Below are 27,204 nucleotides of genomic sequence, written 5' to 3'. Positions count from 1 at the left end.
CCAGAACAACATTTTGGTGACACGGGTAGAAAACATTTCTGTTGCGTTGGGTTTGTCATATATATACAGTAGTCAATATTTCCTGTGTTGCATCTTCAAGAAGCATGCATACAAAGAGCGTGTCATTTTCAATTCATGTGATTCATGCTACAGCTAAATTCCTATTTAAATATCACTGATATGAGAAAACACAGAATCACACAATCCCGACTGTTTTATCACCTCAACTACAGATATGAATTATTAAGACAGGAATGTTGTGTGTGTCAAATACATGGCCGCCACCTTGTGGGGAGCTGTGGATAGTACAGTGAAGCTACAACAGTGAGGCAATATTTCCCACAGGCCACAATCAACTCTATGCGAAGGAGATGTGTCGCGCTGCATGAGCCAAATGGTGGTCACACCAGATACGGACTGTTTTTTTATTTTTTAATGTATCTGTGACCAACATATGCATATGTGTATTCCCAGTCATGTGAAATCCATAGATTAGGGCCTAATTAATTTATATCAATCGACTGATTTCCTTATATAAACTGTAACTTAGTAAGATCTTTGAAATCGTTGCGTTAATGTTTTTGTTTAGTGAAAATATACAGTGGATCTCCACCCTATGAGGTTAGAATAACATTTACATTTGAGTCATATTTAGCAGGCACTCTTTTCCAGAACAATTAGGGTTAAGTGCCTTTTTTAAACGCACATCAACAGATTTTTTACCTAGTCGGCTCAGGAATTCAAACCAGCAACATTTTGGTTACTGGCAAAACACTAACAGCTTGCTTTCAGTTTTCCTCTTTCCACTCTGAACACTCCCAGGCAGTCCTGACAAAATTGCTTGCTTGAGAAATTGCTCTTTGCAAAGAGAAATTTTGTTTCGTTTAAAAAAAAAATCATTTTAATTGAAAACAATCACAATAAGGCACTTAATTGTTACCCAGAAATGATTTGATATTGAGACTTTAACAAACTGCTGCATTGGACCTTTAAGGGAATTCCTCCTCTTATGGTAGAACACTAATGATTTATTTGTAATGAGATATTCAGCGGGATAGACAATACAAGTGCTCCCACCTTTGTTCCAATGTTCTGATGAGGTAGTTGAAAGTAGGGATCTTTGACTAAAAAAATTAAAGGGTTGCTGGTTCAAGTCCCCCTCAGGTTGTCCCTCCTCAATCACTGCTCTAACAGACTGCTGAAATCATATGTTGAATTAGTTATTGACATTGCAATGAGTTGATATGCGAACTTTTATTTTGAACGTTTCCTCATTACCATTCCAAAGCGACGTTACCGTTTGTTTTTATCACGTGCATGTTCTTACTTAGTTATCTACACATTTCTCTTTAGGGATGAGGTGGGATCTATTAGAAGCTAGTAGGGGTATTTATTTATATTTTCTCAGAAGTACTGAGTTAGGTAGCAGGATTTAGAAATGTGGAGCTAATGTTGTAAACCGTCATTGACCACACACTCCAGCACAGTAGGTGGCAGAATGCAACTTTAACGTTTGCGGACCGCCATTACATCATAGAAGAACAAGAATAATAAGAAGATTTACCTTTGTTTTAATATTTATTCAGTGCCATACCATGGCGTCGATTGAGGCTTGGTTTATGGACGATTCTGACGAAGATCATAGGATGCCACATAAACTAAACCCAAACGAACCCGTGTCTTTGAAGGAGTTAGAAAATATTGGGGTTTTCTACTGGAAGGTAGTTAGCTAACTAGCGAGCAAGGCGGGATAACAACTTGGTAACTTCAGCTATCAAGAAAAAGTTGTCAACGTTTAGCTGGTTACGTTATCTACTGTCATACACGTCGGTGAATGCAATTGTACACAAATAAATGTGACTGGCTAAATTGGATTGCATAACAGTAGCGTCTGAGTCGCCAGCCTTGTCTCATAGACTAGACGTAACATAGTAAACGTTATTCCCGGGACGTCAAATTAGTATATTTTACGTTTGGTATAGTTACATAAAACGGGTTACTTAGGCCAAAATGAAAATAAGGTGTATGGGTATTCTTATAACGCGAACATCTAGCAATCCAAAGGTTGCGTGTTCGAATCTCATCACCGACAGCTTTAGCATTTTAGCTAATTTGCAACTACTTAGCATGTAAGCTAACTTTAACCATTTCACCTAACTCGTAACCTAGCTAATGTTAGCCACAAAAAAATAGATTTTTTTTATGGGACTAGAGACAGCCTAGATTTTATGAGACTAGAGACCGACTGGTTGATTCTGTACTGTCCATGTCTTCCAGTTAGATGCTGATATTTATGAAACAGACCCTGTGCTGGAAAAGATTCGTAAAGACAGAGGCTACTCCTACTCCGACATCATCACTATCGACAAGGACAAACTACCTAACTACGAGGACAAGGTAATGCCTGCGTACAGTGACAAGAACACATTTGAGGGTGCTCTGAGTCAAATTCCAATTGTTTCACTTGTTATTTTGTACGCCAATATTATACTTATAATGATACTTTATAAAAGCACATTGTGTCCTGCCATTTGTGTACTCTTGTCTCAAGCTGAAGATGTTTTTTGAGGAGCACCTTCACCTGGATGATGAGATCCGCTACATCCTGGATGGCAGGGCCTACTTTGATGTGAGGGACCGAGAGGACCGCTGGATCCGCATCGCCATGACCAAGGGAGACCTGATCACTCTGCCTGCAGGCATCTACCACAGATTCACTCTGACTGAGACCGTATGGCTCCATTTGTCATTTGGCTGTTTACAACACCTACAGTAAAACTGTCCAACATGGAGGGCATTCGATTATCTGGCCCAGGTTGCCCTGGTAGAAGGCGAAAAGCAAATTGCATTAGTTTTGGAACCAGGCTTCCTCCCAGGCGTGAGCCAGGTGCCCCGCTCGTGGCCGATGGTTAAGTGACGTAGGTTAAGTACGTGGAGTAATGAGTAGGTATGTGTTTTCACATGCAGAAGTGATTACTTTTGATAAAAATGCTATATCTACCTTCCTAATGAAAACTTGAACCTATATTTGATGGGAAAAAAAATGTATGTTTCTGAATGAAGCACCATGCTGCCTTGTTGACAAGACTAAGCGGTGCAGATTACTGTTCCAATTGAGAAGGGCCCTGATCCCTCATCACTTATGCTTTTTCACGTCACGGGCCACAGACTGGTACTCAGCATAATCGAATCCACCCAGTGTTCCAAACAGGACATTATTTGTCTTTTTACCTAAACATGTAAACACTATCTGATTAGAATTTATAGCGTGCAGTGCAGTGCACTGGAATGACATTCACTCTCATGGGATGGGTGGCTCCCTCACTGCTTTTTCCTGTTGATATCACTGGCCATACAGTGCCTTCTGAAAGCATTCATACCCCCTTGACTTATGTTTTTGTTACTGCTTGTATTCCAAATTGATTAAATCTTATTTTTCCTCACCCATCTACACATAATACCCCATAATGACAAATTGAAAACATTTTTTAAGCAATATTTGCACATTTCTTAAATAAAGTACAAAAATATCTTATTTACATAAGTATTCAATAAATGTTAGAATCACCTTTGGCAACAATTACACCTGTGAGTCTTTCTGGGTAAGTCTAAGAGCTTTACACACCTGGATTGGACAATATTTGTACATTATTCTTAAAAAATGATTCAAGCTCTGCCAAGTCCAGTGTTGATTTGGCCTTAGGTTATTGTCCTGCTGAAAGGTGAGTTTTGTCTCCCAGTGTCTTTTGGAAAGCAGACTCAACCAGGTTTGCCACTAGGATTTTGCCTGTACTTAGCTCTATTCCATTTCTTTGTATCCTAAAAAAACTCCCTAGTCCTTGTCCATGGCAAGCATACCCATAACATGATCCAGCCACCACCATGTTTGAAAATATGAAGTGGTACTTAGTAATGTTGGATTTGCCCTAAACATAACTTTGTCCTGAATACAAAGCATTAATTTCTTTGCCACATTTTTAGTTGTTTTTCTTTAGTGCCTTATTGCAAACAAATATTTGTATTCCTTACAGGCTTCCTTCCTCCTTTTCACTCTGTCATTTAGGTTAGTATTGTGGAGTAACTACAATGTTGTTGATACATCCTCAGTTCTCTTACCACAGCCATTAAGCTCTGTAACTGTTTTAAAGTCACCATTGTCTTTAAGTCATGATGAAATCCTTGAGCGGTTTCCTTCCTCTCCGGCAACTAAGTTAGGAAGGACGCCTGTATCTTTGTGGTGACTTGGTGTATTGATACACCATCCAAAGTATAATAACGTCACCATGCTCAAAGGGATATTTAATGTCTGCTTTTTTACATGTATTTTTTACCCATCTACCAATAGGTGCCCTTTGCGAGGCATTGGAACACCTCCCTGGTCTTGTGGTTGAATCTGTTTGAAATTCCCTGCTTGACTGAGGGACCTTACAATTATCTGTATGTGTGGGGTACAGAGATGAGGTAGTCATTGGAAAATCATGTAAAACACTATTGCACATTGAGTCCATGCAACTTCTGACTTATGCACATTTTTACTGCTGAACTTTATTTAGGCTTGCCATAAAAGGGGTTGAATACTTAGACTCAAGCTTTTTGTTGAATTAATTTGTAAATTATAGAAACAATGGAATTTACATTATGGGGTATTGTGTGTAGGCCTGTGACAATATCTGGAAAAAGTTGAGGGGTGTGTATAATTTCTGAAGGCATTGTAGACCGGTGCACCGCGGCTCAGCTTAATCGAACTCCCTCAATGTTATCAGTCAGGTCATGTGGTTAGGAAAGGATATGCACACACTGCCAGCAGTTGACCTATATGAATATGAGAATGTCTAGGTCTAGAGCCATACTGCATGTCCAAGTCAAAAGTAAGATTTTTACATTTCAAGTAAAATGTTGATTGTTTTTCCTCATGCATTTTACAGAACTACACTCAAGCCATGAGACTGTTCGTGGGGGAGCCTGTATGGAAGGCCTACAATCGTCCAGCAGATGAGTTTGATATTCGCCAGAAGTATGTGAGCGCTCTCCAATGTGCTTAAGACTGAGCAACGGGTGTTACTGAATGGATGCAGTGTCCATAGAATTACACGATTTCTATGACCAACCAATCTTCTAGGAACCAATTTAGTGGAGTTGGATAATCAAATGCTTTTGTATTATCAGGTATTTCAACTCATGCAGTGCCTACATTGTAAGCAATTATACTAATTAAAACACCACTTTCTATGATTTTGTCTGTTGTATTGCACCACTCAAGGTCACATTCTATTTTTGTAACACTACATCAGTGAGAATCAAGTCTAGTGAGCTGTTTGTTACCTACGGTGAGCTAAAATGCCAGTAAGCTATCACATTAAAAAAATCACTCTTCAATCATTTAGTTGTCTTAACTTTTCATTCTTCCAAAGTAATTGATTGTCACAAGTCTGGTCTCAATCAATAACCATTGTAAAAGGTCTACACCATGTTCAGTTTATTTGGATAAACAAGATTCCTTTTCTCACATCCAGAGCAATACAGTACAACATGTAAACAAACAATTATACTTAAGAGATCATTAGGATAATTAAATAAGTGATTTAAGTAATTTAACACTTTCCATTAATATATTTTCCCTACGAATAATAATATGTACAGTTGAATTATTCCATATCTATTTTACATTCCTTTTGTGGAGAGGGGTGGATCCTGAGCCAAGTCAATCATTGACCCTCAAATTCAAAAAGTTACAGAAGACCCTTTAAGTGTGGTTGATTTTACAGGACAAAATAACATGATTTACTCAGGTCTTAATCACACAGGAATACAAAATGTCTGCCTTGTCTAAAAACACTACTGCATGTATTCACATAGATATCCTATCAGCATTCACTTGTGAGTTACACAATCATCATCATTTCCATCACTACTAGTATAATATGGGGAGTGGATTTGCCTGCGCTGTGAGGACAGTTGTGTGCCTGCTCTGGAGTTCAGGCAGGGTAATGCCCATGTTGTTTAGTGGAGTGTAATGACACTCAAGCCTAGGTCACACTCCTGATGGCCCCCTGTTCCTGCAAACGTTTTGCTCTAATCTTGTGACCTACAAGGGTCCCATACCTCCCTGGTTCCCTCTACACCAGTTTGAGGCACTGTGTGTTGAAGCTGTCTCCCTCTCGGCAGGCCACTGACTCCAGCAGGGCCTGTTTCTTCTGGGTGGAGCGGGACGACTCCAGCTCGTACATGGTGGTCAGGTTGAAAAGGACGCTCTCGTGGAGGTACAGGGCCGGGTCCTGTTGCACCAGGCCCTCCAGCTGTCTCAGCGACTCCTTCAGACGGCCCAGGTACAACAGGCACACTGCTGCATTGTTATTCGCCTGTAGGGGAGAGGAGAGAGAGGTTGTTGGCCCGCAGGGAGAAGAGAGGCCAGAAAGGTCTCAGAAGTTAAAGCAGTGGTATTACTCTACTACTGTAATATTGTAGAATACAGTATACTGCACACTGTAGTATCACTCGATCATGTGTAGTACTTACTATATAATTTTGTAGAATACTATACACGGTGGTAACCCTCGACCGTGAAGTGCTTACTATAGACTTTTGCAGTATACTGCAGAATACTATACTTCACACTAGTATAGTTTGATAATGTAGTGCTTACTTTAGAATGTAGTATGCTGGATAATACTATGTAATACTATAGTATTATCTGCAAAAAAAACTGTAGTAAATAGATGGGTTAGTTGACGACGTCATGTTACCGATGCACACTCTTCAAATGGATCAGAAGTCCGTGAGTAGTTGTGATTCTGGATTGCCAGACAGCTACCAACAATGACAAGAAACTGCCATGTAGGGAATCTTAAGTGACTCGTTTCAACAAATTCCACAAATTAACAAGGCACACCTCTTAATTTAAATGCATTCCAGGTGACTACCTCGTGAAGTAGGTTGAGAGAATGCAAAGGGTGGCTACTTTGAAGAATCTCATAAAATATTTTGATTTGTTTAACACTTTTTTGGTTACTACATGAATCCATATGTGTTATTTCATAGTTTTGTCTTCACTATTCTACAATGTAGAAAATAAAGAAAAACCCTTGCATGAGTTGTGTCCAAACTTTTGACCGGTACTATACATGTTATGCAACATTTGCTCTTAGTATTTGCCCAGTAGGTTTCCTCAAGGAGAAAGCCCCCACTTTTATGTCAAAGATAAAACAAATAGTAAATACAGTATATGCTATAGATTTTACTACAGACATGTACATAAACACTGCAATGAATACTAGTGTACTTCCGCAAAAACACTACAGTGAATAAATATAGTAATACTACAGTATATTTTCATATGGGTATGTCGACAGGGGAGAGAACGCAGAAAGGAGTTTTTTTGCCTGCAGGGAGAGGAAAGAGCAATATACGACAACTATACGTGATTAAGACTTAACACATTTTATATAGGATACATCGGAAGTTTTACTTTCCTAGAAGACTGTAAATAAATGAATGCAGGTGCGTAAAGAGAGGAGAGGGGACAAAGGCTTGAGGAGAGTAGGAAAATAATAATTATTCATCTACAGAGAAGGAGAGGAGAGAGTCATTTGCCTGAGGAAGAAAGGAGAAGAGCTCTGCACAGAGGAGAGGGAAGAAAGGCGTTATTTGTCTAGGGAGAAGATAATGTTGCCTTAGGGGGAGAGAGAGGGAGGCTGTTTTCTTGCTTGAGGGGAAATATCATGAAGTCGATGGGGTGAGATCTGCCTCACTCAACTACTCAACTACAGTGCATTAATTTATTTACAGTCTTCTAGGAAAGTGAAACTTCCGATGTATCCTATAAAATGTTAAGTCTTAATCACGTATAGTTGTCGTAGATTGCGTGATCACCTACCACAGGGTTTTTGGGGTCGATCTTTAGGACCTCTGCGAACGAGGAGTGTGCCTCTGAGTAGTTGTTCTGACTGAGGTAGATGAAGGCCCTGGACCACACAACACACACAGGTCAGCTGGGTTACTACAGAGACCTATCACATTACAATGTCACTTCAGTGATTCTGTGTGAAGATGTGTCAGTCGGCCAACTGACAGGAATTAACAGCTAATGTGAATCAACACAGTGTGAATGGCACCATTTTGTCTCCTAGCATAGCATCACAAAGTGACCCCTGTGCCTGCTCACACCCTACAACTGTAAGGGAAGTCTGACAGAAGTACAGATAAATGAATCAGGAAATAGTTTTATTTATGACACACACTGATTCGTACCTGTTCATCAAAACGCATGTGTCTGTTGTTCCACTTCCCTTCTCCAGAGAGGCTTTCTCCACATCTAGGAAATACTTCTCGGCTGTTTTAATGTCTCCAATCTGGTCAAAAATAACAATTCAAACCAAAACGCATTATGTTGTGGAAAAAGTAGTTGAAATTGAAAGAGAAAAGGTGTGTGTGTTCACCTGCAGGAATATGCGTCCTATCCCACTCAGCAGCTGTACTTTCTGCTGAGGCTCGTACTGGACAATGGAGTGATATGTCTCTACAGCCAGAACATAGTCCTAGATAAAGAGAGAAGGAGACAGAAAGAGAGAGGGAGACAGACAGAATGAGAATTAATCAAGTGTATTGACCATTAGTAGGGCGAGGTGTCCCTGGTCACACCGTGCCCCAGCCATGGCTGTTCTCTACCACACATCACATCGCTCACATGCTGACTGAACTGCTGAGCATGGCTGCTATGTATCTGGGGATGGGAGAGAGGTCAGTGAGTTGGTGCAGTTTGTGTGTGTTTACATTCATGCTACCACCAGCAGATGGCGCTGTGTCTCTTTCAATGGTCCTGTGTACAGAACGACTCCCCACTTTCTCTCTGTCCCTCTTTCTCCATCTCCCACTGACAAAGAATCCAATCAGGGTGATCCTATGGGATATTACTGGGAAGCCTGTGGTCTGCCATCATACATCTACAGACCAACACAAACAACATTTTACACACAACTGTCACTAGGAAAGAACAAGCAACATTGTTGGAAAGCATTCTCTAGTAAAGTATAGAGCCCTCAAACTCGACTTTGAACCTCAACGCCAGTTCTACTGCATTTTTTCATTGTTCCCCTCTAATCAGGGACTGATTTAGACCTGGGACACCAGGTGGGTGCAGTTAATTATCAGGTAGAACAGAAACAGGAGGCTCCGGACCTCGTAGAGTAAGAGTTGAATAACCCTGGTATAGAGGGCCCTTAAACATGATGAATGCCGTCTTCATCAAAGGAACTTGTCTAATGTATTGTGGGTGTCAGGTGAACACTGTGTCACTCTGCATCTGCCAATTACATTACGACTCCAAGCCATGATAGTCAGATCATCCAGAATGGTGGTTCTGTTACATGATAGCTTTGTGTTTCACTGTTCCCTCATTTGGTCTAGACTCTGGGTGGACAGACAGTGTCTTGGTGCAGGATATGCTCAGGCTAGCGTCCGCCTGGCTGTTCCACTGTCAGCATGGGTCTCTAGACAGAGTTCTGGACAGAGGGGAAGGCAGAATGAAGAGGACCGAACCAGACAAACGGCATCTCTCCTTATATAATGAAACACACACACCCGACAAGACCTCTAACACGTTTACTCACTATGCACCAAAACAATGCTGTTAAACCAAATAAGCCTTTATTAGCCATTGTGTGTGTGTGTGTGTGTGTGTGTACGTGGCTTGCTAGTTGTTATCCATTCCTCCGCTAGCTTCCTGACAGCCATGGACGGGCATGTGTGTGAATATGTGACTGGGCAAGTACGTCAATGAATGTGTGTGTTACAGTTGGTGTGTGTGTGTGCGCATACACCCACAGGGCACTCTGGTAGCTTTGTGCTGCCGTTATAGTCCCTCCCCCACCCACACACACACACGCGGAACACATACCTTCATCATGAGCAGACAGTTAGCCATGGCGTACATGACCCGACTCAGACGAGACTTCCACAGCTGAAGAGATGCTGCAACAAAGGAGGACACATTGGTTTCATTTCAGACCTGTTGATTTATTTACCGGGACAATTTTAGCATTGTGGGACCAATTGAATTGACATTTCACTGTACAAAAACAGAGTTGAATATAACACACAACAAGCACGAGAGAGCAAATTCAGCACCTCCTTCCCTTTCTCCCCCATCTCTCTATCCAACTACCCCCTCCCCTCATCACACTAGTATTCCCATCACCATCATCGTTTGTCTGAGAAGGGAGGGAAGACGCTGCAACTCCCTCTCCCACACACTAACTCTTTCTATCCTCAGGCTGATTGTATAGGCTGTCAGTGGGCTGGTTTGCGCTCAGCTGCAGCAAGATGTGTTCTCATATGCGTGAATGTGTATGGACTGGATTGTGTGTACAGTCATATTGTGTGTGTGTAGTGAACCTGTGTGTGTGTGTGTGTTCTGCTGACTGAGGCCATCACTCAGTGGGGGTCTATTGAGATGTGCTAGTCTTTGTTATTGAGTGCGTAGGAAGAGAAGCAGAGAGAGAGACTGACAAAGGAGTGAGGTGCAACTACCAGATCCCTCTGCATCTGAACAGTACGATGAACCAATTATTGAAAAGTTGGCGATGTCTTATGTATTGATTGCTTTCTCACGACTCAAAACCAACTGTCTCAATGGTCTATGCCCATTTAATAAGTTCCTTTAATATAAGACAAACAGCAAAATAGTGGCTTCACTGGGAGGAGGATGGCAGAGGTTGAATAACACTGGGTATAGAGTGTGGGTTTACGCCACTCTCTCAGATAGTGTGGGACAGGTGGGGACGAGACACTGTTCTGTACCGCACCTTGTCTGTTCTCCTGGGTGAGGTTGATCATGCTGCCGTCCTCAGCCAAGCCCTGCTCAAGGTTATCCAGGATCTATCAGGAGAGACAGCGTTTCATAAAAGGGGACACGTTGTAAACAAGGTAGTCATTATTTTTCAACCCATTACTGACTTTATTGGAAGAAAACAAAAGCGAGGGAGGACACGAGAGAAAGTTGGTGTGTGAACTCACGGTCTGACAGACGGTCCTCATGCTGTGTAGTCTGTCCAGAGACTCCTGTGGTTTCCCCAGGTACTGAGGCAGCTCTGCATGCAGCACCCGCATCGAGAACGGAACCATGGAGCCTGAAAGAACGAGAGAGAGAATCTTCACACATATGTCATTCACAAACTCCCACAGACGAAACGTACAGATGGCATTGAGAAACGTGTGTTGCAAAGCAGGAAGCCTCCTCTCCCTTTATCCAACACTCTCTTCCTCCAGCTCTCTTCCTCTCACCTCCTGAGGAATGAAGGCCCTACCTAGAGGTGAGCAGTGAGTCATGTGCCTGAGCTTTGAGCCTTTGATCTCTGGCTCTTTGATAGCTACAGAGGAAGCACCGTCTCGGTCTGTCTGTCGCTGTCTGTGTAGAGATTCTCTGGTAATCAGCAGCACCCATGAAAACACCCACGACTCCTATCTACAGCTTTACAGTGACGTCACAGAGAGAACAGCCATGTTCTGGAGTAATAAGGGTCAGGGGTTAAACTTGTTTCACCCTGTTGACCTAAAGAAACATCGGACTTGTCGGCTTCGTGTAGAAAGAGTGAACTAAATGAAAGTACATCCCATAATTTAGTGAAACTATGACTTGTTGATGCAGATAGAAAATTAAACTATTCAAGTTTCCTTTAAAAAAACATTAAACTTTTCCCTCTCACTTTGTAAACAAATGAATAACCGATTCTGTTTTTTTAAACAGTATATCCTGCTGGTTGTTTGAGAGGATATGCTTGGCGCTCGCTAATGTTCCTTCTAAGAGTTAGATCATGGATAATAGATATTGGATGGGGGCAGCAGACCTTCAGATGTCAATCTTTGATGCCAGGCAGGAAACTGTTGCCAGTATCTGTAGCCACCTAGGGCAGCACAAAGCATTTAATATTGAGGAATGGAAATTCAATCTGCTCTCCCCTTGGACTGCTGTGTGGTGTCGCTTCAAGCGTTCACCTCGGTTCTCTCGCTGTCTGTGTGTCCGCGGCCATGACTCTACAGCGATTGCCTCTACTATAGTAAACCCTAGGGCTGTAAAGACTAAAGCAATGGCACTACATCAGAGAGCTGCTCATGCAGAGTTAAAAGGGAAACTAAACAGTGGCTGTGAAATAAAGTGTTGTCTTTGGTTGTTAGCAGGGCTGGGGATTTCTATGGTTTGATCCGGGGGGGGGGGGGGGGGGGGGTGTCAGAGCGTTTGGTTAGTATTTTAAGTGTAGATGGTGTGTACCTCTCCTCCCAGGGTATACGGTAGGATAGTATTCATAGTAGAGGTCAGGTTGGTCCAGGTTTCCAAACGGCTCCAGTTCCATCTCAGCGTTCTGGAACAGGCTCAGCTTGGTGAGCAGGGCCAGGCGAACAAACCACAGCTGCAACAACACACACTCCTGTCATCCTAGCCTGTCCCCACCCACCCACTCTGTGGGTGTGTGTGTCAGCCCACTCTTGTCATCCTGAGTCTAATTCATGCAGGCAGCTCCTGGCTTTCACCCCATCCTCTCCTCTACCACACACACACACACACACACACACGTTAGTCTTACCTCTATTCCCCAGACACACTGTACCGACCCTTAGCTACATACGTGATCAGATACGTGACTTACACACATAAACCACTCTCACACATACAGGCATGTGCACCAGTATTGGCAAAGACAAACAAACATATACAGACAGACACACAGGTACCTGTAGTGAGTCAGTGTTGTGGCTGGAGGGCTGGCCAGCCTTACCGTAGCCCTGACCATGAGCTGTCAGCAGTCTGCCTGTCAGGTCCACAGCAGCACGCCAGTTCTTCGTGCTCTACAGGGACAGAAGAGCCGTTACAACAAAACCAACAGACAAGGTGAGAGGATAGGCACGCACGCACACACACGCACACACACACGGTGACCGCTAAATTGAACCAACCAGAGATGCCAACCATAGCATTGTCAAGTGAGTTTATGACTGGTGGTATTAGTGGTAAAGAGCCAGGGCAGCCAAAGACAGGGGACAGAGGGGCATAAGAGGGTGTGTGGAGTCGAGCCTCCCAATCAGTAAGGATGACAAGGTCAGCCCAGAGATTGGGTTTTCACTGCACGGCCATTCATCACAGCCAGCCAGCTAATTAGGCAGCAGAGGATTACACATGAAACAGAAGGGGTGGGGGGGGGGGGGGGTGAAAGGAGAATAGAAGAACAGAGAGGAGAGGAATGCAAGCTAGATCTGTTGAGTGAATAGAGGAGGGAGAGCTCAGTCACAACAGACAGCTTTCTTTCTATACTGGAGCACAGGTGGGGTTCCATCATGGGAGATTTCACTGGGTTATCATTAGTTAAACACACCCAAGTCCTAATTATGACTAAACCCCACCCATTTCTACAACTTCGACTTAAAATTGTATTTTAAACCTAACTGCAGCAACACTGAACCTTATGCCTACATTTTTGTAGCCAATTTTGACTTTGTGGCTGTGTTAATTTGTGATGACAATTTCACTGGGACAATGAAAGACATCCTTTCTCCCCCCTCTCACTCTTCCACACACACACACTCCCTCCCTCCCTCCCTCCCTCCCTCCCTCCCTCTCCCCCTCTCCCCCATGCCAGTGTCCCTGGTGCCTCTAAATCTTCATTAGGGGGTGAAATGAAGCTGAAAACGAGAGACATGGAGATGGCCAAAAGCAGCTGCAGCCACTGAGACAGAACCCACGGCAGTCCCCAGGGAGTTTGGGGAAAGTTACCTGAGTTTACAACCCTATACTGTACACGCATACACTCGCACGACCCTATATTGTACACGCATACACTCGCACGACCCTATACTGTACACAAATACACTCACACGACCCTATATTGTACACGCATACACTCACACGACCCTATACTGTACACGCATACACTCACACGGCCCTTATTAAATCAACCATATCCCATAATGTAGTGGCACCAAGTCGCAAGTAGGCTTGAAAAAGAGCGCCACCTGTTGGCTCGGTGGGTGGTCTCCGAAAGGGGTGCCGGTTTAGTTTAGGCACAACTTTTCCATAGTCCTGGTAAGAGACTGATAACAACCAGCAGAATACAGGGATAGCCTGCAATTCAAACGCTATTTCACACCTAATACAGGCACACACACACAACTTCACAGAGGAGGGAACTGTTGGTGATGCAACTGGAAAGCTCCAGAAGTGCTAACAGAGGAGCCTGTAAACAATGGGGTCCACACCTCTGTTCCCTGCACGTGGGGTAGGCAGAGTTGAGGGCAGGTAGGCTACTTGTTTCCGGAATTAGATGGCTGTGAGTTAGTGTTCAGGAGAGGGACAGTAAGGGTTTTCAACAAGGGGTCGTTCCATCTCAAAAAGCACAAGAAAGAGGATCAACACCCACCATCTAGATTGTTCCTAAATGTATTCTGTTGTTAGAAACAAAAGATTAGCATTCCTACAACTGATACTCATTGTTGGGGTGGGTTTGGTGTGGGATCTATGGGTGGCTTTTTACAATCTCATTGCTAGAACAAAAAGTTAGGTACAAATCATATGTGAGGTACTATATTCATTGGATATTATATGAATCCTATAAATTAAAATGGCTAATTTGGGTGCAATCAATTAGCTTCACTTCTAATGATCAAAATCAAATTATTTCCCAACGAAAAATAATGTTGCAGGAATGCTAATCTTCTGTTTCTAACGACAGAAATGATTTCAGAGCCATCAGAGATGGTGGGTGTCATGGCTTGCTGAAATGCCATGGAATGACCCACCAAGACCGATGTTAGTTAGTGCCATCATGCATACCCAAACACCCAACAGCATCAATAATACCAGGTGTGAGAAAGGTCTATTAGAAGAGGTGAGAGAGAGAACAGTAGATGAACATGACTAATACACTGAACAAAAAATATAAAAACGCAACACGCAACAATTTCAAAGATTTTTACCGAGTTACAGTTCATAGAAGGAAATCAGTTCATTGAAATAAATGCATTAGGCTCTAATCTATGGATTTCACATGACTGTAAATGCAGATATGCTCCCTAACAGGGATGTAAACAATTTTATTTTGTGCGTATGGAACATTTCTGGGATCTTTTATTTCAGCACATGACACATGGGACCAACACTTTACATGCTGTGTTAATATATTTTTTCAGTATAAATTTACCTCCGCTCATATTACTCTGCAATAAGAGCCAATCGGATCCTCCTAAATCAAGTGAGGATGCATTAAGACAGAGAAGTTGCTGATTATATTGAGTGATATTTAATGAGGAAATGCGGATGAACGCAGAATGTGTACAGAGCAGGGCCACAGTGCAGGCCTAAATGAAAACTCCTGTCTCTCACACTGGGGAAGGAAGTGGATTAGCCACAGTTTGCATGCATAGTGTTCACGCACAGCCACCGGGGAGGCAGGGGTATGAGCTTCCTTTCAGCTCATCCCTTTTTATTCACCTGATTTAAAAAATAAATTAAAAAAAAGGTTCAACAGAAGCCCTTGTGAGTACTACTGACGTGTGGCGTGCACTCACGCACGCACACAGCTGGGGGAGAGAGAACCAATAGGATTACAAGCCAGCTAGTGTCTGCTTGACTAGCCACAGTTCTGACGGGGCAACAGCGAGAGACTCCAGAGCCAGTAAAACCAATCAGGCCTTGGGCCCCCGCCAGGGAGCTCCATCCCCACCCCATAGGAGAAGAACAGAGAGACTTCACTACAGCCTACTACTTCAATAGAATACCACTGGATTCCCTACTCATACAAAACACACAGAAACAAACACGAGGCTGTGTTTGCAATTAGCAGCGTCACGGGTTTAAAAGGGGCGAGGATTCTTAAATTGTGTTGAAGATCACAAGTTTTAGAGATTTTCCTTTTGTGAAGTAGAAACTCCCTGATGCGAAGCTCACTGCACACCCACTGCCAGGGTTCTCGTGAGACGCCAGCCTCCAGCCAAACACAGTAGAAAGGCTACTCGCCCTGTTCTTCCTAACAAACTAAGTTCCTGTGCCACTTCAATTTAGCCCCAGAATAGAGGGGAGAATAGAGGGGAGAGACAAAAGAAAGGTAGTATGCAAAACACACTAGCATCTCTAAGGCCTTGGTAGTGGCTAACTTGTCTTTGATGGTTTGGTGAAGGGCTGTAGGCTCTGTATCAGTGGCCCGAGTGCCAGTCCAGGGCTTTGCCTCCAGGCCAAGAGGATGGACTGACTGGCTGACTGTTCTAAAGACCACCGTAGTTTCTGTTTGAAGGGATCCAGACATCTATAGCCCTGGGACAATGGAATAGATCACATGACTGATATGAAGGTATTTTGAAGTAACTAGTTTAGTAGGGATTGCTATAGCAACTCTGTATGACCCTGTAATGGCTGTCTCTGGGAGAGTTCTGAACAGCTTTCCTTTGGGTGACCGTGTTTGATGACGTTGTCCACAGATGGATTTAAAGGCCTCATTCTCCCTTTACAAAACTCAGTACCTAGCTGTAGCTACATTGCCACGCTCTGTGCTTATGCCCAGGACCAGTGCTGAAGAGCACTGACTGCCATAGCATAGGACAAACAGCTGACACAGCTAGTCCAGATCTCAATGTTGTAATGGGTTGAGGTAATGACAACTCTGCTGCACACCTCCAGGTAGCTACTGTATAATGCAGGTCATTGTGGTTACAGATGGGAGGGAGTGTCAAGGCCAAGGCTGACCCAGCCAAGGTGGGAGGAAGGTGGGGATGATGCTAATCATACCTCCCCTCCCCTTCCTCCACTGGACATATGGCCCCGGCACAGACGGGCCTGGCCTCAGGCCCAGACACCAGCACACTAGGGAGAGAGGGAGGTCATCAGCCCCAGAGGAAGAGAGGGATGGAGAGAAGGAAGGAGAGAGGTGGTTAATCAGAGTGACAGATTAACCAGCCCAGGGCCCTGCTGAGAGAGCGGGGACGCTGACCAGCCACAGGGAGAGCGAGGAGACAGGTCACCGGAGGGAGAGAGATGAGAGAAATATAAGCCCTAGGCCAATATGACTATGGGGAGAGGGGGACAGGTCACCAGAGGGGGGGAAGGAGAGGGGCCATGGGTAATGCTGAGCAAGAGGAGGCATTGGCCAGCTGACATTGGCCACAAGAGACAAGAGACGGGTCACAACACAAGCCTCAGAGGAAATGAGGAAGGGATGAGAGGGAGGGAAGAGAGAGAGAGAAAAAAATAAAGTCCCTGAGCCCTGCTGAGCAAGAGGGGAAATGCTGACGGGACGACTCAGGGGAGAGGACAGACGGGTCACTAGCTCTCAAAGGAAGGGTAGAGAGAGGGATGGGAGGGAGAGAGAGACATCCTGAGGGATAGAGGACAGTTAACCAAGCCGAGAGAAAGAGGATCTGGCTCTCCCTCTACAACACCAACATTCAACAGGGTTTGGGTCAGTCCTATTTCAAGTCAAAGTGTGGAGCTATGATATTTGGACTCAGTTACTGTATTTTCAGGTGGTGTTAATAATATTATCTGAGCTCGCCTATGAATAATGTTCTCTCAGTGGTGTATATCACCACTGTCTGTCTGTATCAGCGGGGGATGGGGAGAGAGCAAGAGAAAGAGAACGCAGCATCTGTTCTCAAAGCCTCGCTCTTCTCCACAGAGGCCGTTTCCTCCTTTTCATCCCTCGCTTCCCCTCCCCTCATCTCTCTTCTTTCCCAGCCTAATAGCTCTCTTCCTCCCTTCCCTTCTCTCTCGTCCTTCCTCTCCCTCTCCTCTGTTCTTCCCTTCCATAATCTCTGTGCTCCTCCCTCCATCTGTGATAGCCAGCGTTTGTGTGTTCTCTCAGAGGGAGTGTGGTGGCAGTGGGTGCAGTCATACTCTGGCACTGCAGCATGAGTCACTGCCAGCTCCCAGCAGCCCCCAGAATCAGGAGGGAGTACCACACACACACACACACACACACACACACACACACACACACACACACACACACACACACAAGCCAGAGGGAAGACTCACACACATCTCTATACAGCCATAGGGCACATCTAATTAGTCACTACAACCCCAAGGTAAACATAGCTCTGTGTGAGCGCACACACACACACCAGGGTTTCTAATAGCCAATAAATAGAATTGGTGCAGGCCAATTGTCTGGGAGAAGAAGAAAAAAAAGTCCCATTGCAAGATGCTTTTTAGCCTATTCATTGATGGAAATACCAGTCGAATACCAGTCGACATAAATACATTTGACCGGTCATGCTTGTCGTCTATAGATTCATTTGCATAATTTTGTGAAATGACATTGGTGAGTGTGTATTTTTGTTCGTTGTTTATGATTCTTATTTATCACACGTTGAGCATATAGATACAGAGCGGGAAATCTGTCAAGACAGCACAAGAGCTGCTGCTGGATTGAACATGTGCTTTAAAGCCAAATCATTGCACAATTCTAAATGCAATTGCATTGTGTGGCCATGATTAAAAAGAGCTGCTATTTTTATTTCTCAACTGGAATTTGAAGCCCACTTCCCATTCACCATTCAAGTGCATAGGCAACGGTAGGCAAGCTAGTTATTGCATCTTTAGATCTCCAATTGTTCAAAATTTCTAACGGATATTCTCATATCTGTCATTTTCCCGCTTATTGCATTATGGAACAAACATTTGTGCGTAGCCTACTGCCGTGTGCACATCCTACTGCCGTGTGCACATCCTACTGCCGTGTGCACATCGCTGCGTTTATAATGTGAAGAAATAATATTTGGTCAACATTTTCAGGTAAATTCTGTTCTGTTTCATCAGCCTCATTGCTTTTTAATTTGTATGTACTGGTCGTATGAATTTGTGCTCTATCGTCCTGAAACTGTCCCAGAGTCGGTTTGGAGTAGTCTATTTATTTCTCGCACAGAACGACAAGCTGACCAAAAGAATAGGTCAACTTTTCTACTATGGGGGATAGTAAATTGACATAGGCTAGTGATTTTGCTGTTCATGACTCATCTTGTGGGCTGAGGGAAAGTACATGTGGACAGTTATTCTACCATCTTCAAAGTGAACATGGAAATTCAGTAAATTATGTTAAGAGGAATTACCATAATCTATAAATGAGTCTTTCTATAAACAAATGGGGCCAATGTGTGACATTGGGATAAACATTTCAAAATAGTTTCAAACAAAAATAAAGATTTTCACGCAGCTCCGAATGTGTGAAAGTGAATATATGAAAATTGGCCCATAACAACATAGCCCTCGGACCATATATATTTTATTAAGCATGGCTCATAGACAAATTCAAGGACTTTTTCAAGCACTTAATTGTTATTTTCAAGAATCTCAATGTTATACAATTGTAAAATGTGTATAATTATACATAGGGCATAATATAGAACCCTTCCCTCACAAGAAACATGCAAAAGTAGGCCATTAACACTAACACACACCATGCCAACATACACCAAGTGAATGAAGAAACAGACCACCCAAATGTCTCAAATTCGGTGCAATCAATCATAACTATTGGTCAGTGTCAGGTTGATAGGCTGGGCCGGCTGGAGCTGTGAGGGCCACAGTGGAGGAGCAAAACCCATTGACATTTCAACAGACCTGCCTCACTCACAATCTCTGTGTGGGTGTGTGTATATTCCTGGAGGACCGCAGCCCAGTGCCAGGTGGGTGTGTGAGCAGAAGGCTTTGAAATATGCAAACAGCTCCCATGCATTAGACATCAGCACAGCAGGAGAGAGAACTCGAAGCCTGGAGGATCTCTCTCTCTCTCCCTCCCTCCCTCCCTCTCCCTCTCTCTCTCTCTCTCCCTCCCTCCCTCCGCTACAGTGCATACGCTTTAAATACCAAGTGCAGGTCAGGGGCATTTGCTAAAACAGGGGAAGGGGAGGAAAGAGGAGAATGAGGTCATGGAGGAGGAGAGGTCACTATGCAGACTAATTGACATGCTTTATGGAGGGATAGGGGAGTCAGGTGAACCAGAGAAATTGTAGGCAATTTTATGGGGCTGTGCTATTAACAACCATTCAATGAGGGAGGTGAGGCATACTCTAGGTAGTCATCATAGAATGTCACAAGCGTATCTGCTACATACAAACAGCAATTTACGCTGTCTTCACTCACTGAATAAGTAGAAGTGCAAGCGCTTTCTGTGCATCCTAGTTCTTTCAAATGGAGGGGAACGCAAAGGCGAATTATTATATTTTTTTTTAAGTATGGGTAAACCAAGCTGCCATGAAAGTCGTTTCCAACAAGGCTGTTACATATAGATGTATAAAATACCTGTTCACACAAATACATTAACATGCACGCACAGTGACTCACAATGAGTTGTTTGAGGCCCAGGAAGGACTGTTCTACAGAGTTCGCTGTAAGGACCTGTCTCTTCATAGCCGCCTGCTCCCCCATTAAACGCACCATCAGATCCTTCACAGCATCACCCTGAAACGCACACACAGAACTGGTCATTGGTCACAATCAGTTAGGGCCAGGAGAAAATGACTAGATCTCAACATGTATGGAACCCCAGCTCTATGGGCAAATGGCAAGCTAACCCACCTGCAGGTTGTCAAACTTGAGTCCGGGCATGGTCAGTCTCTCCCTCTCCACAAACACCTGGCTGTAGTGCTGCGTTGCCATGGAGATCAGCACCTTCCTGGTCTCCTCAGAAGGCAGCCAGGCATCGTACCTCTTATCAGCCTCACTCATGTTCAGTGCCGTGGCAAACGGGTCATCTCCCCCCGAGAACACAGCCTGCAGCTGGGTGAAGGGCTGAGGAGGGGCTGTGGCCGGGGCTGGCTCTACTGGAGCCTGTTGAAGTGGCCTGGGGGTGGCTTCAGTCTGGGTAGGCCCAATGAAGGAGGTAGGGGTGAGGATGCCGGACTCCGTAAGCCCAGAGGTGGACAGAGAGGACCCAGAGGAAGCAGAGAGCTGGCGTTCGGGTGGGGCGGCTGACTTTGGGGACTCTGCGTTGGGGTTGCTGATAGAGATGAAGGAGGAAGTAGTGAAGGAGTCAAAGAAGTCAGTAGCCGGGTTGACATGGCCACTGTCAGAGAAAAACTTGCTGAGGCTGGGGCTGGGCTGGCAGACCAGGGGAGCCAGTTGACTGGGGGTAATCTCTGTGCTCCCCCCGGTGCCACTACTGAAGCTGGGAGATTTAATGAGGGTAGGCTGGAAGCCATCCGGCACCAGGGCCTGGGCTTTGGGCTGGCTTCCCTGGCTGAATATGGTGCACACAGGGATGGATTCATCCTTGGATGTGGTCTCTTTGCTGCTGGCTTCCAGGGCTGCTGCCTCAGGCTTGGGGCTGCCTGAGCTGGGGGTGCTGTCCTCTGGGGTTACAGCAGAGACAGAGACAGTGATAACGTCCTGGTCATCAGTGGTTAGCTTCTGTTTCACATTCTCCAATGGTTCCTCAGGACTAGAGGCTACTGGACTTGTCTGCATCATCGCTGCCTCTATCTTGATCTCAGTAGTGTCTTGTCCAATCAGATCATCCATTTTCTCCTCCACCTCCTCTTCCTCCACTAAGGTTTCTTTAACCACTGCTGCTGCTGGCTCCTCCTCCCTCTCCTCAAACTGCTCCAGCAGGTTGTCCATGGGAACCACATCATCCTCCTCACTGTTGTTGGGGGAGTCAGAGATCATGACACTCTCCATCATCTGGTCATTGAGCTTGTCCATCAGGCTCTCTGAGGGCGTGCTGTGGCTGTCCTCCTCGGGAGTGATGAAGGACTCGCCCCCCAGGTCGATGCTCTCCTCCTGGAAATGGACATCAGAGGAGGGAAGGAGGGATGGCTGAGGAGAGATAGGGGCTTCACTCAGGCTGGGTTTAACCTCCACTGCCCCTGTGATGTCAAGGGTGACTGGCCTCTGGGCAGGAGTCTCGTTGTTGTCCATGATTCTTTGCCCTGAGGAATAGCATAGCACGGGGAAATAAAGTAGATCCACATAAAAATATTACATGGATTTGTAAGTATGTGCGTTAAAGTATAGGTAATGCATTTGGTATTTCTTAAACTGGGCTATAGTAGAATATTGTTGTGGTTGTTGCGTGATGACGATAGGCTAACTGCTTGGCTAGCTAGCCAGCTATTTAAATAGCTTGTTAAGCTAAGTTAACAGTGCTTCAAATGGCGAAACGGGACATTAACTAGTTTCATAACAGTGTTAATACCAAACACTTGTTTACAGAAATCACATGTAGCGATGCTTCAGAATCTCCTGTCAAGCTGTAAACGAATACATGTTAACAAAAAAGGGAGCTTTACGTTACCTTTGCTTAGGAACGATGACAGTTACGGCAATAGTGCGCCTGCGTTAGTTTTCCAGGAAGGGAAATGTACGGTGTCCTAGAGGGTTGAAATTTCATACGCAACTGTCAAATGGGTATTCTTGAACATTTTACGCATTTTAAAACATAAATATCAGCTTTTCCAAACATATTTACGGGCATTTACTATACGGTACGTAAGTATTCATTTTTACGTTTGCGGAACTATAATAACGTCCAGTGAGGTGCAGCTTATTTGTGAAACCTCAAATTAAACGTTACGCTTTCTATCAATAATCATAAGCTTGCATCAGACGTGGGAAATGGAGGACGATGCACCTGTCATATACGGCCTCGAATTTCAGGTACAGTCAGTTACATGCATTTGCTTGATAACGTTAATGCTATGTCAGACAACCCCCTAGCTAAGAATTTAACCTCAGTGACAGCTGAGCTATATTCAATGTATGTCAACATTGTTGCTTTGCAATTATATCATTCATTTTTACAATGTGTCAATTGTATCTATCTTGTTGTTTTGCTTCTCCAGGCTCGTGCACTTACTTCCCAGACAGCTGAATCAGATGCCATTCGATTCCTTGTCGGCACCCAGTCCCTCAAATTTGACAATCAGGTGAGTCAACCTACTACACAGCTGTATATGGGCAATTCCATGGTAATGTTTTTTCACCTTAAAATGTTTGCCAAACAAAAAACAAAGTTCAACAAACCATACAACTCCATGCACCAGGACTACGTGTAAGAATGTATACAGAAATGTTTACAAAAACACATTTCCTGGAAGATCTGTGCAAACGCAAAATTTGGTCATGGATTTTCGGTCAAATTTACCTCCGATTGTTGTGACCAGTTTTTCCAAAAACTGTTAAACATCTGCTCCGAATTAATTAAGTTTCAAATATGTCTGCCGAAAAGAATTGGGTGTCAACTATGACATAACACCTTGAGTTTGAAATAATAGATTTTAGTTATTGAACTACAGAAAGTGACGTGTATTCACACCCGGTAACAGAATTGCGGTAACAGAACTGTGTACTACACAGAAATGCATAATTGTGGATATGAATGTCATTCTCTTCATGGTGATTTATCCTAAATAGGTACACAAAGGTTTAAATATGCAATATCCTCCTTTGCATATTTGAGTATTAATCTACACACTGGCAAACAAGACAAAATTTGGTTGGTCCAGACCTGACCAAATCTGAACCAGTCATAGATGTCTATGTTTCACAAGTTTGGACATCAAAGTACAGCTCAGTAGAGTACAGAAAAACACAGTACAGTAGAGTTCAGTACAGTACAACACATTAGTGTACTCAACTCTAGTGTGCTCAACTGTGTACTGGCCGTTCTGGAATGTACCAAAAATGAAAAACAATGTCTGTGGACATTAAAATTAAAGACAAGGCAGACTGACCAAATTTCTACTACTTTTCAACTTCGGTTGGTACTCAGTGGGTAAGGATACTGGTTAAGGAAAGGAGTCTCTCAGAAATCAAAGCCTTTGCTTTCTCATACCTTTTAAGACCTTTTCTGGTAGATGTTTTCTAAGACCTATTTTTCCATCTGTTTGATCAGAAATCAAAGCCTTTACATAGTCCTAATATTTAGGATAGAAAATGTAAAAAGAGGGGGCTCATTGTGTCAGTAAGAGCTAGGAGAGGTATAGTAACTGGAGAGAGCGAGAGGGAAGGGTTGTCCAGACTGTTTTCATTTTACATTTACGTAATTTAGTAGGCAATCTTATCCAGAGTCACTTACAGTAGTGAGTGCATACATTTATCCTTTTTTTGTACTGTTCCCCCGCGGGAATCGAAGCCACAACCCTGACATTGCAAACGCTATGCTTTACTAACTGAGATTTCTTTTTATCTCACTAAAGAGAAAGAAAACAGTTATGAGTTGAATATTACAGTATGCCAGTGGAAGGGAGAAATGTAGCAGGTGACCCAACTGTAGTTTGTGACTACTATGCTTTACCATTGCAGCCAATTCAATTGCAGTAATTCTGTTAGAGATTTTTCAGAAATTCTGCTACCAATTTGGTAACAGAATTTCAAGGTGCAATAACTTAATAAATCCTAAACCAAATGGATATCAATAAAAAAATATATATATAATTTGTAGGGCTACCTTTTACTTCTTACTCCTGTGAACTTTCATTATCCTCCCTCATGGGGGAGAGAAATTAGAACATATCTTAAAGGTATGTGTGTTTTCACTATCTATTTTTTATGGAAAAACCTAGAGCGGACTTGTTCCGTTCTCTGATCTAGTCCTGTGGCTGCCCGTCGCAGCACCTTAAGGCCTCTAGTATTCCCAATGGGGTATTCCTCTTCCACTCTAATTATATACTGTACCTCAGTGATTCCACCCAGGATTGGCCCACATGTTGTTGCAGGGTTTGGGACTCAGTGATATCTCACAACTAGTTCCTCCTGGGTTTCAGCAAGACTGGGTTTTAATGCAATATCTCAATGCCTGTGCTATGACTGTCCATGCCATGTTCAGCTTATTTTAATTTATTCAGGATTGCGGAGTAACTGATTACATGTAATCTGATTATAAATACGTTACCTGCAACAAATATTGTAATTGGATACTTTTGAAAAACAAAATGATTACTTTTAAATTCAGAAAGGATGTTTGCGGGCGAAAATAACACCTTTTGGTTTTCTCAATGTCACTCAATTCTGCATTGAAAAAGGTGCAAGTTTAAGTTGCCTGAGCGAGTCTGATCACAAGTCAGTGATGACTATGATGGTACACCAAATGGCTTTTTGTCCTCTTCTAATGCCTCTTAAGGGGAAGGTAAACTGAAAATAATCAGATTACGTTACTGAGTTTTGGTAATCCACAAATCTTGTTACTGATTACAATTTTGGACAGATAACTAGAAATTGTAACATATTACATTTATAAAGTAACCTACCCAACTGGGTTTAGTGGTACAGTACTTTCAGTAAAGTTGGTTACCTCAAGCCTTGTCCAGCAGCTGTGTGGCTTTGAGAGTTGTAGCCCTAGCAAACAAGCCTGGGATCATGCTAGCCGTATAGGCCTGTGTGGACCAGGTATTGCTGTGAGGACAGGCTTAGCCTTGGCGCCTGTCACTGGGTATTGGGCTGACTCCAATTTAGTGTGTGTGTATGTGGTCTTTTCTAGGTCATCATGCAGATAGACAACCGACAGAAACAGTTGGCCATAAACGAGAGGGAGATAATTAGTGATTTTAGAGAGGGAGAGAGGAGAGACTGATGTCTGTGTTGAAATGTTTTTGGCATCCTTTGGTGAGAAATTGCCAATGCTTTTTTTTTGATTCTGGGATTGGCTGTTGTTTACAAGTCTATGGGTGTTAAGATGTAGCTGGAGCCCACTTTGAACATATCCCTGTGGTTGGACAGACAGACGGTACTTATGTTTGACTCACCCACACCATGTTTTTGAGAGGCAAATACTCATAATGATCGTACTGCTGTGATGCCTGCACCAAGCACTGACAGGTGATGTTGAGGGAAAAAAAGGGAGTGTTTTGTACCAGCATTTCAGAATGCACTACAGTTATAACAAAGACAGCAATAATTTCAGCCAATCATTATTGAAATGCTATTTCACGTACAATTATTGGATGTTCCAGAAAGTGTTCTTCCTTGAAGATAACTTCAGTCCCATCCTCATGAATTGATCACATAAAGACCCCACCTGATTGGCTCTGGCTTCAGAGGCACTTATCCTGTACCTTTGGACATGTCAATAAGCCTCCTGGCTTTTTATCCTTTCATTGTCTCTATAATGTGTGGCCCAGATATCTAATTTACCCTCTCCTCTCACCTCAAGTGCCACTTCAGCCCTGAGAGGGCAGGGCAATATGAATGGCACATTGTTGGGGATAAAGGATATTTGCCGTACCACCTCTGCCATCTCTTTACTCCCCTGCCCCACTTACTGTCATCTGCACCACTAAAGAGCTTTAACTAAGAGGCCCAAAAGTGGAGGCCACCGGCCAGCTCGTTTTTATCCCTCTGAGAGAGGGATGGAGGGATGAGTTACTCAACAGGCTCCAGTTGGAGAATAACACAGAATAAATTACCCATGGGAATTCTCCACCAGACCTGGGTTCATTCAAGGGCCCTGTTACTGGCCCTCCTTCCAATTACCCTGTCCCACCAGCACCAGAATTTATTTGTATGGTTCCCTTCCATAAAATTATAACTTTGCGTAATAATTTTGGCTCAATGGGTTCCAGCCCAAGGTTAATGGCAGCCAATGTGGCTTTGAGGCAGCTAAAGGATGCTCTATGCTGCTGTTCCAATGCTCTGCTCTTCTCCTCCCTGCCTGTAAAAAATGAACAGGGGAGAGGAGTGCCAGGAGTTATTGTCCGGTGCCACCAGATGAATGGTTCCCACGGTGCAGTGAGACTCAGCCTTATTAGAATGATGTGTGTTATCAACCACATCATACCAGATGATTGTCACTGCTTTACAACCTACAGATGTCAGATCTTAATTTGACCACTTTCGTCGCAGGAGGAAAATAATCCTGCAGCAGGAGAATTTGAATATTGAAAATAGAATCGCCACCAGGGGGCAGCTTGAAGCGGTGTTTGTAGACAATGCACGTAGTACCTACGTTGTACCTTATGTAGGCTACGTGCAGGTTACAGTTCGTCTCGTGTGAATTCTTATGTGGATTATAATAAATGGACATAGAGTACCTTTAGAAAGGATTCACACCCGTTTACCTTTTCCACATTTTGTTGTGTGACAGGCTGAATTAAAAATGTATTCAATTGAGATTTTGTGTCACTGATCTACACACTGTCATGTATTGTCATGTTGTGTCTTGTTTCTGTCCTTTCTCTTCACCCTGTCTCCCTCTGCTGGTCGTTTTAGGTTACCTTTTCTCCCCCTGATACGGG

At 43.6% G+C, this 27,204-nt stretch overlaps 3 protein-coding genes across 8 annotated transcripts in view; 2 read left to right on the top strand and 1 right to left on the bottom strand.

Moving 5' to 3' along the window:
- Positions 1 to 1,333: 1,333 nt before the first annotated feature.
- Positions 1,334 to 5,379, top strand: adi1 (acireductone dioxygenase 1). Its single transcript, XM_021584570.3, has 4 exons — positions 1,334 to 1,721; positions 2,278 to 2,397; positions 2,552 to 2,731; positions 4,926 to 5,379. Exons 1-4 carry the CDS (start codon positions 1,596 to 1,598, stop codon positions 5,040 to 5,042), a joined length of 543 nt encoding a protein of 180 aa, XP_021440245.1. The 5' UTR covers positions 1,334 to 1,595; the 3' UTR covers positions 5,043 to 5,379.
- Positions 5,380 to 5,454: 75 nt separating this feature from the next.
- Positions 5,455 to 22,372, bottom strand: LOC110505384 (trafficking protein particle complex subunit 12). Its single transcript, XM_021584566.3, has 12 exons — positions 22,269 to 22,372; positions 20,552 to 21,903; positions 20,318 to 20,434; positions 12,724 to 12,837; positions 12,263 to 12,401; positions 11,011 to 11,123; positions 10,800 to 10,872; positions 9,893 to 9,966; positions 8,436 to 8,534; positions 8,248 to 8,348; positions 7,874 to 7,961; positions 5,455 to 6,359 (listed from the first exon to the last, which is right to left on the bottom strand). Exons 2-12 carry the CDS (start codon positions 21,890 to 21,892, stop codon positions 6,117 to 6,119), a joined length of 2,502 nt encoding a protein of 833 aa, XP_021440241.2. The 5' UTR covers positions 21,893 to 21,903; positions 22,269 to 22,372; the 3' UTR covers positions 5,455 to 6,116.
- The window catches only part of LOC110505385 (EARP-interacting protein homolog), a 99,048-nt gene continuing 94,158 nt past the window's right edge, over positions 22,315 to 27,204 (top strand). For 3 of the 6 annotated variants that reach the window (XM_090220654.1, XM_036962856.2, XM_090220653.1), the window contains exons 1-2: positions 22,466 to 22,630; positions 22,816 to 22,899. In XM_090220654.1, the coding sequence (XP_090076780.1) occupies positions 22,589 to 22,630; positions 22,816 to 22,899 (126 nt within the window). In that variant the 5' untranslated portion in view covers positions 22,466 to 22,588. The other 3 variants (XM_036962853.2, XM_090220656.1, XM_090220655.1) reach the window with 3 other exon arrangements.

Source organism: Oncorhynchus mykiss, chromosome 25, assembly GCF_057628025.1.
Source record: "Oncorhynchus mykiss isolate SJ-2025 chromosome 25, ASM5762802v1, whole genome shotgun sequence".
Taxonomy (NCBI): Eukaryota; Metazoa; Chordata; class Actinopteri; order Salmoniformes; family Salmonidae; genus Oncorhynchus; species Oncorhynchus mykiss.
The sequence above is the reverse complement of the archived record's forward strand: the minus strand, read 5'-3'. Positions and strand labels throughout refer to the sequence as shown.

What these genes read in the sequence shown, in the direction of transcription:
- adi1 (XM_021584570.3), top strand. Translation starts at nt 1,596, where the DNA reads ATGGCGTCGATTGAGGCTTGGTTTATGGACGATTCTGACGAAGATCAT. An exon ending in TTGGGGTTTTCTACTGGAAG is followed by an intron (nt 1,722 to 2,277) that starts GTAGTTAGCTAA and finishes CATGTCTTCCAG; the next exon opens with TTAGATGCTGATATTTATGA. An exon ending in GATTCACTCTGACTGAGACC is followed by an intron (nt 2,732 to 4,925) that starts GTATGGCTCCAT and finishes TGCATTTTACAG; the next exon opens with AACTACACTCAAGCCATGAG.
- LOC110505384 (XM_021584566.3), bottom strand. Translation starts at nt 21,892, where the DNA reads ATGGACAACAACGAGACTCCTGCCCAGAGGCCAGTCACCCTTGACATC. An exon ending in CGTATACCCTGGGAGGAGAG is followed by an intron (nt 11,124 to 12,262) that starts GTACACACCATC and finishes TCGTTCTTTCAG; the next exon opens with GCTCCATGGTTCCGTTCTCG. An exon ending in TCGACCCCAAAAACCCTGTG is followed by an intron (nt 6,360 to 7,873) that starts GTAGGTGATCAC and finishes TCTCCCCTACAG; the next exon opens with GCGAATAACAATGCAGCAGT.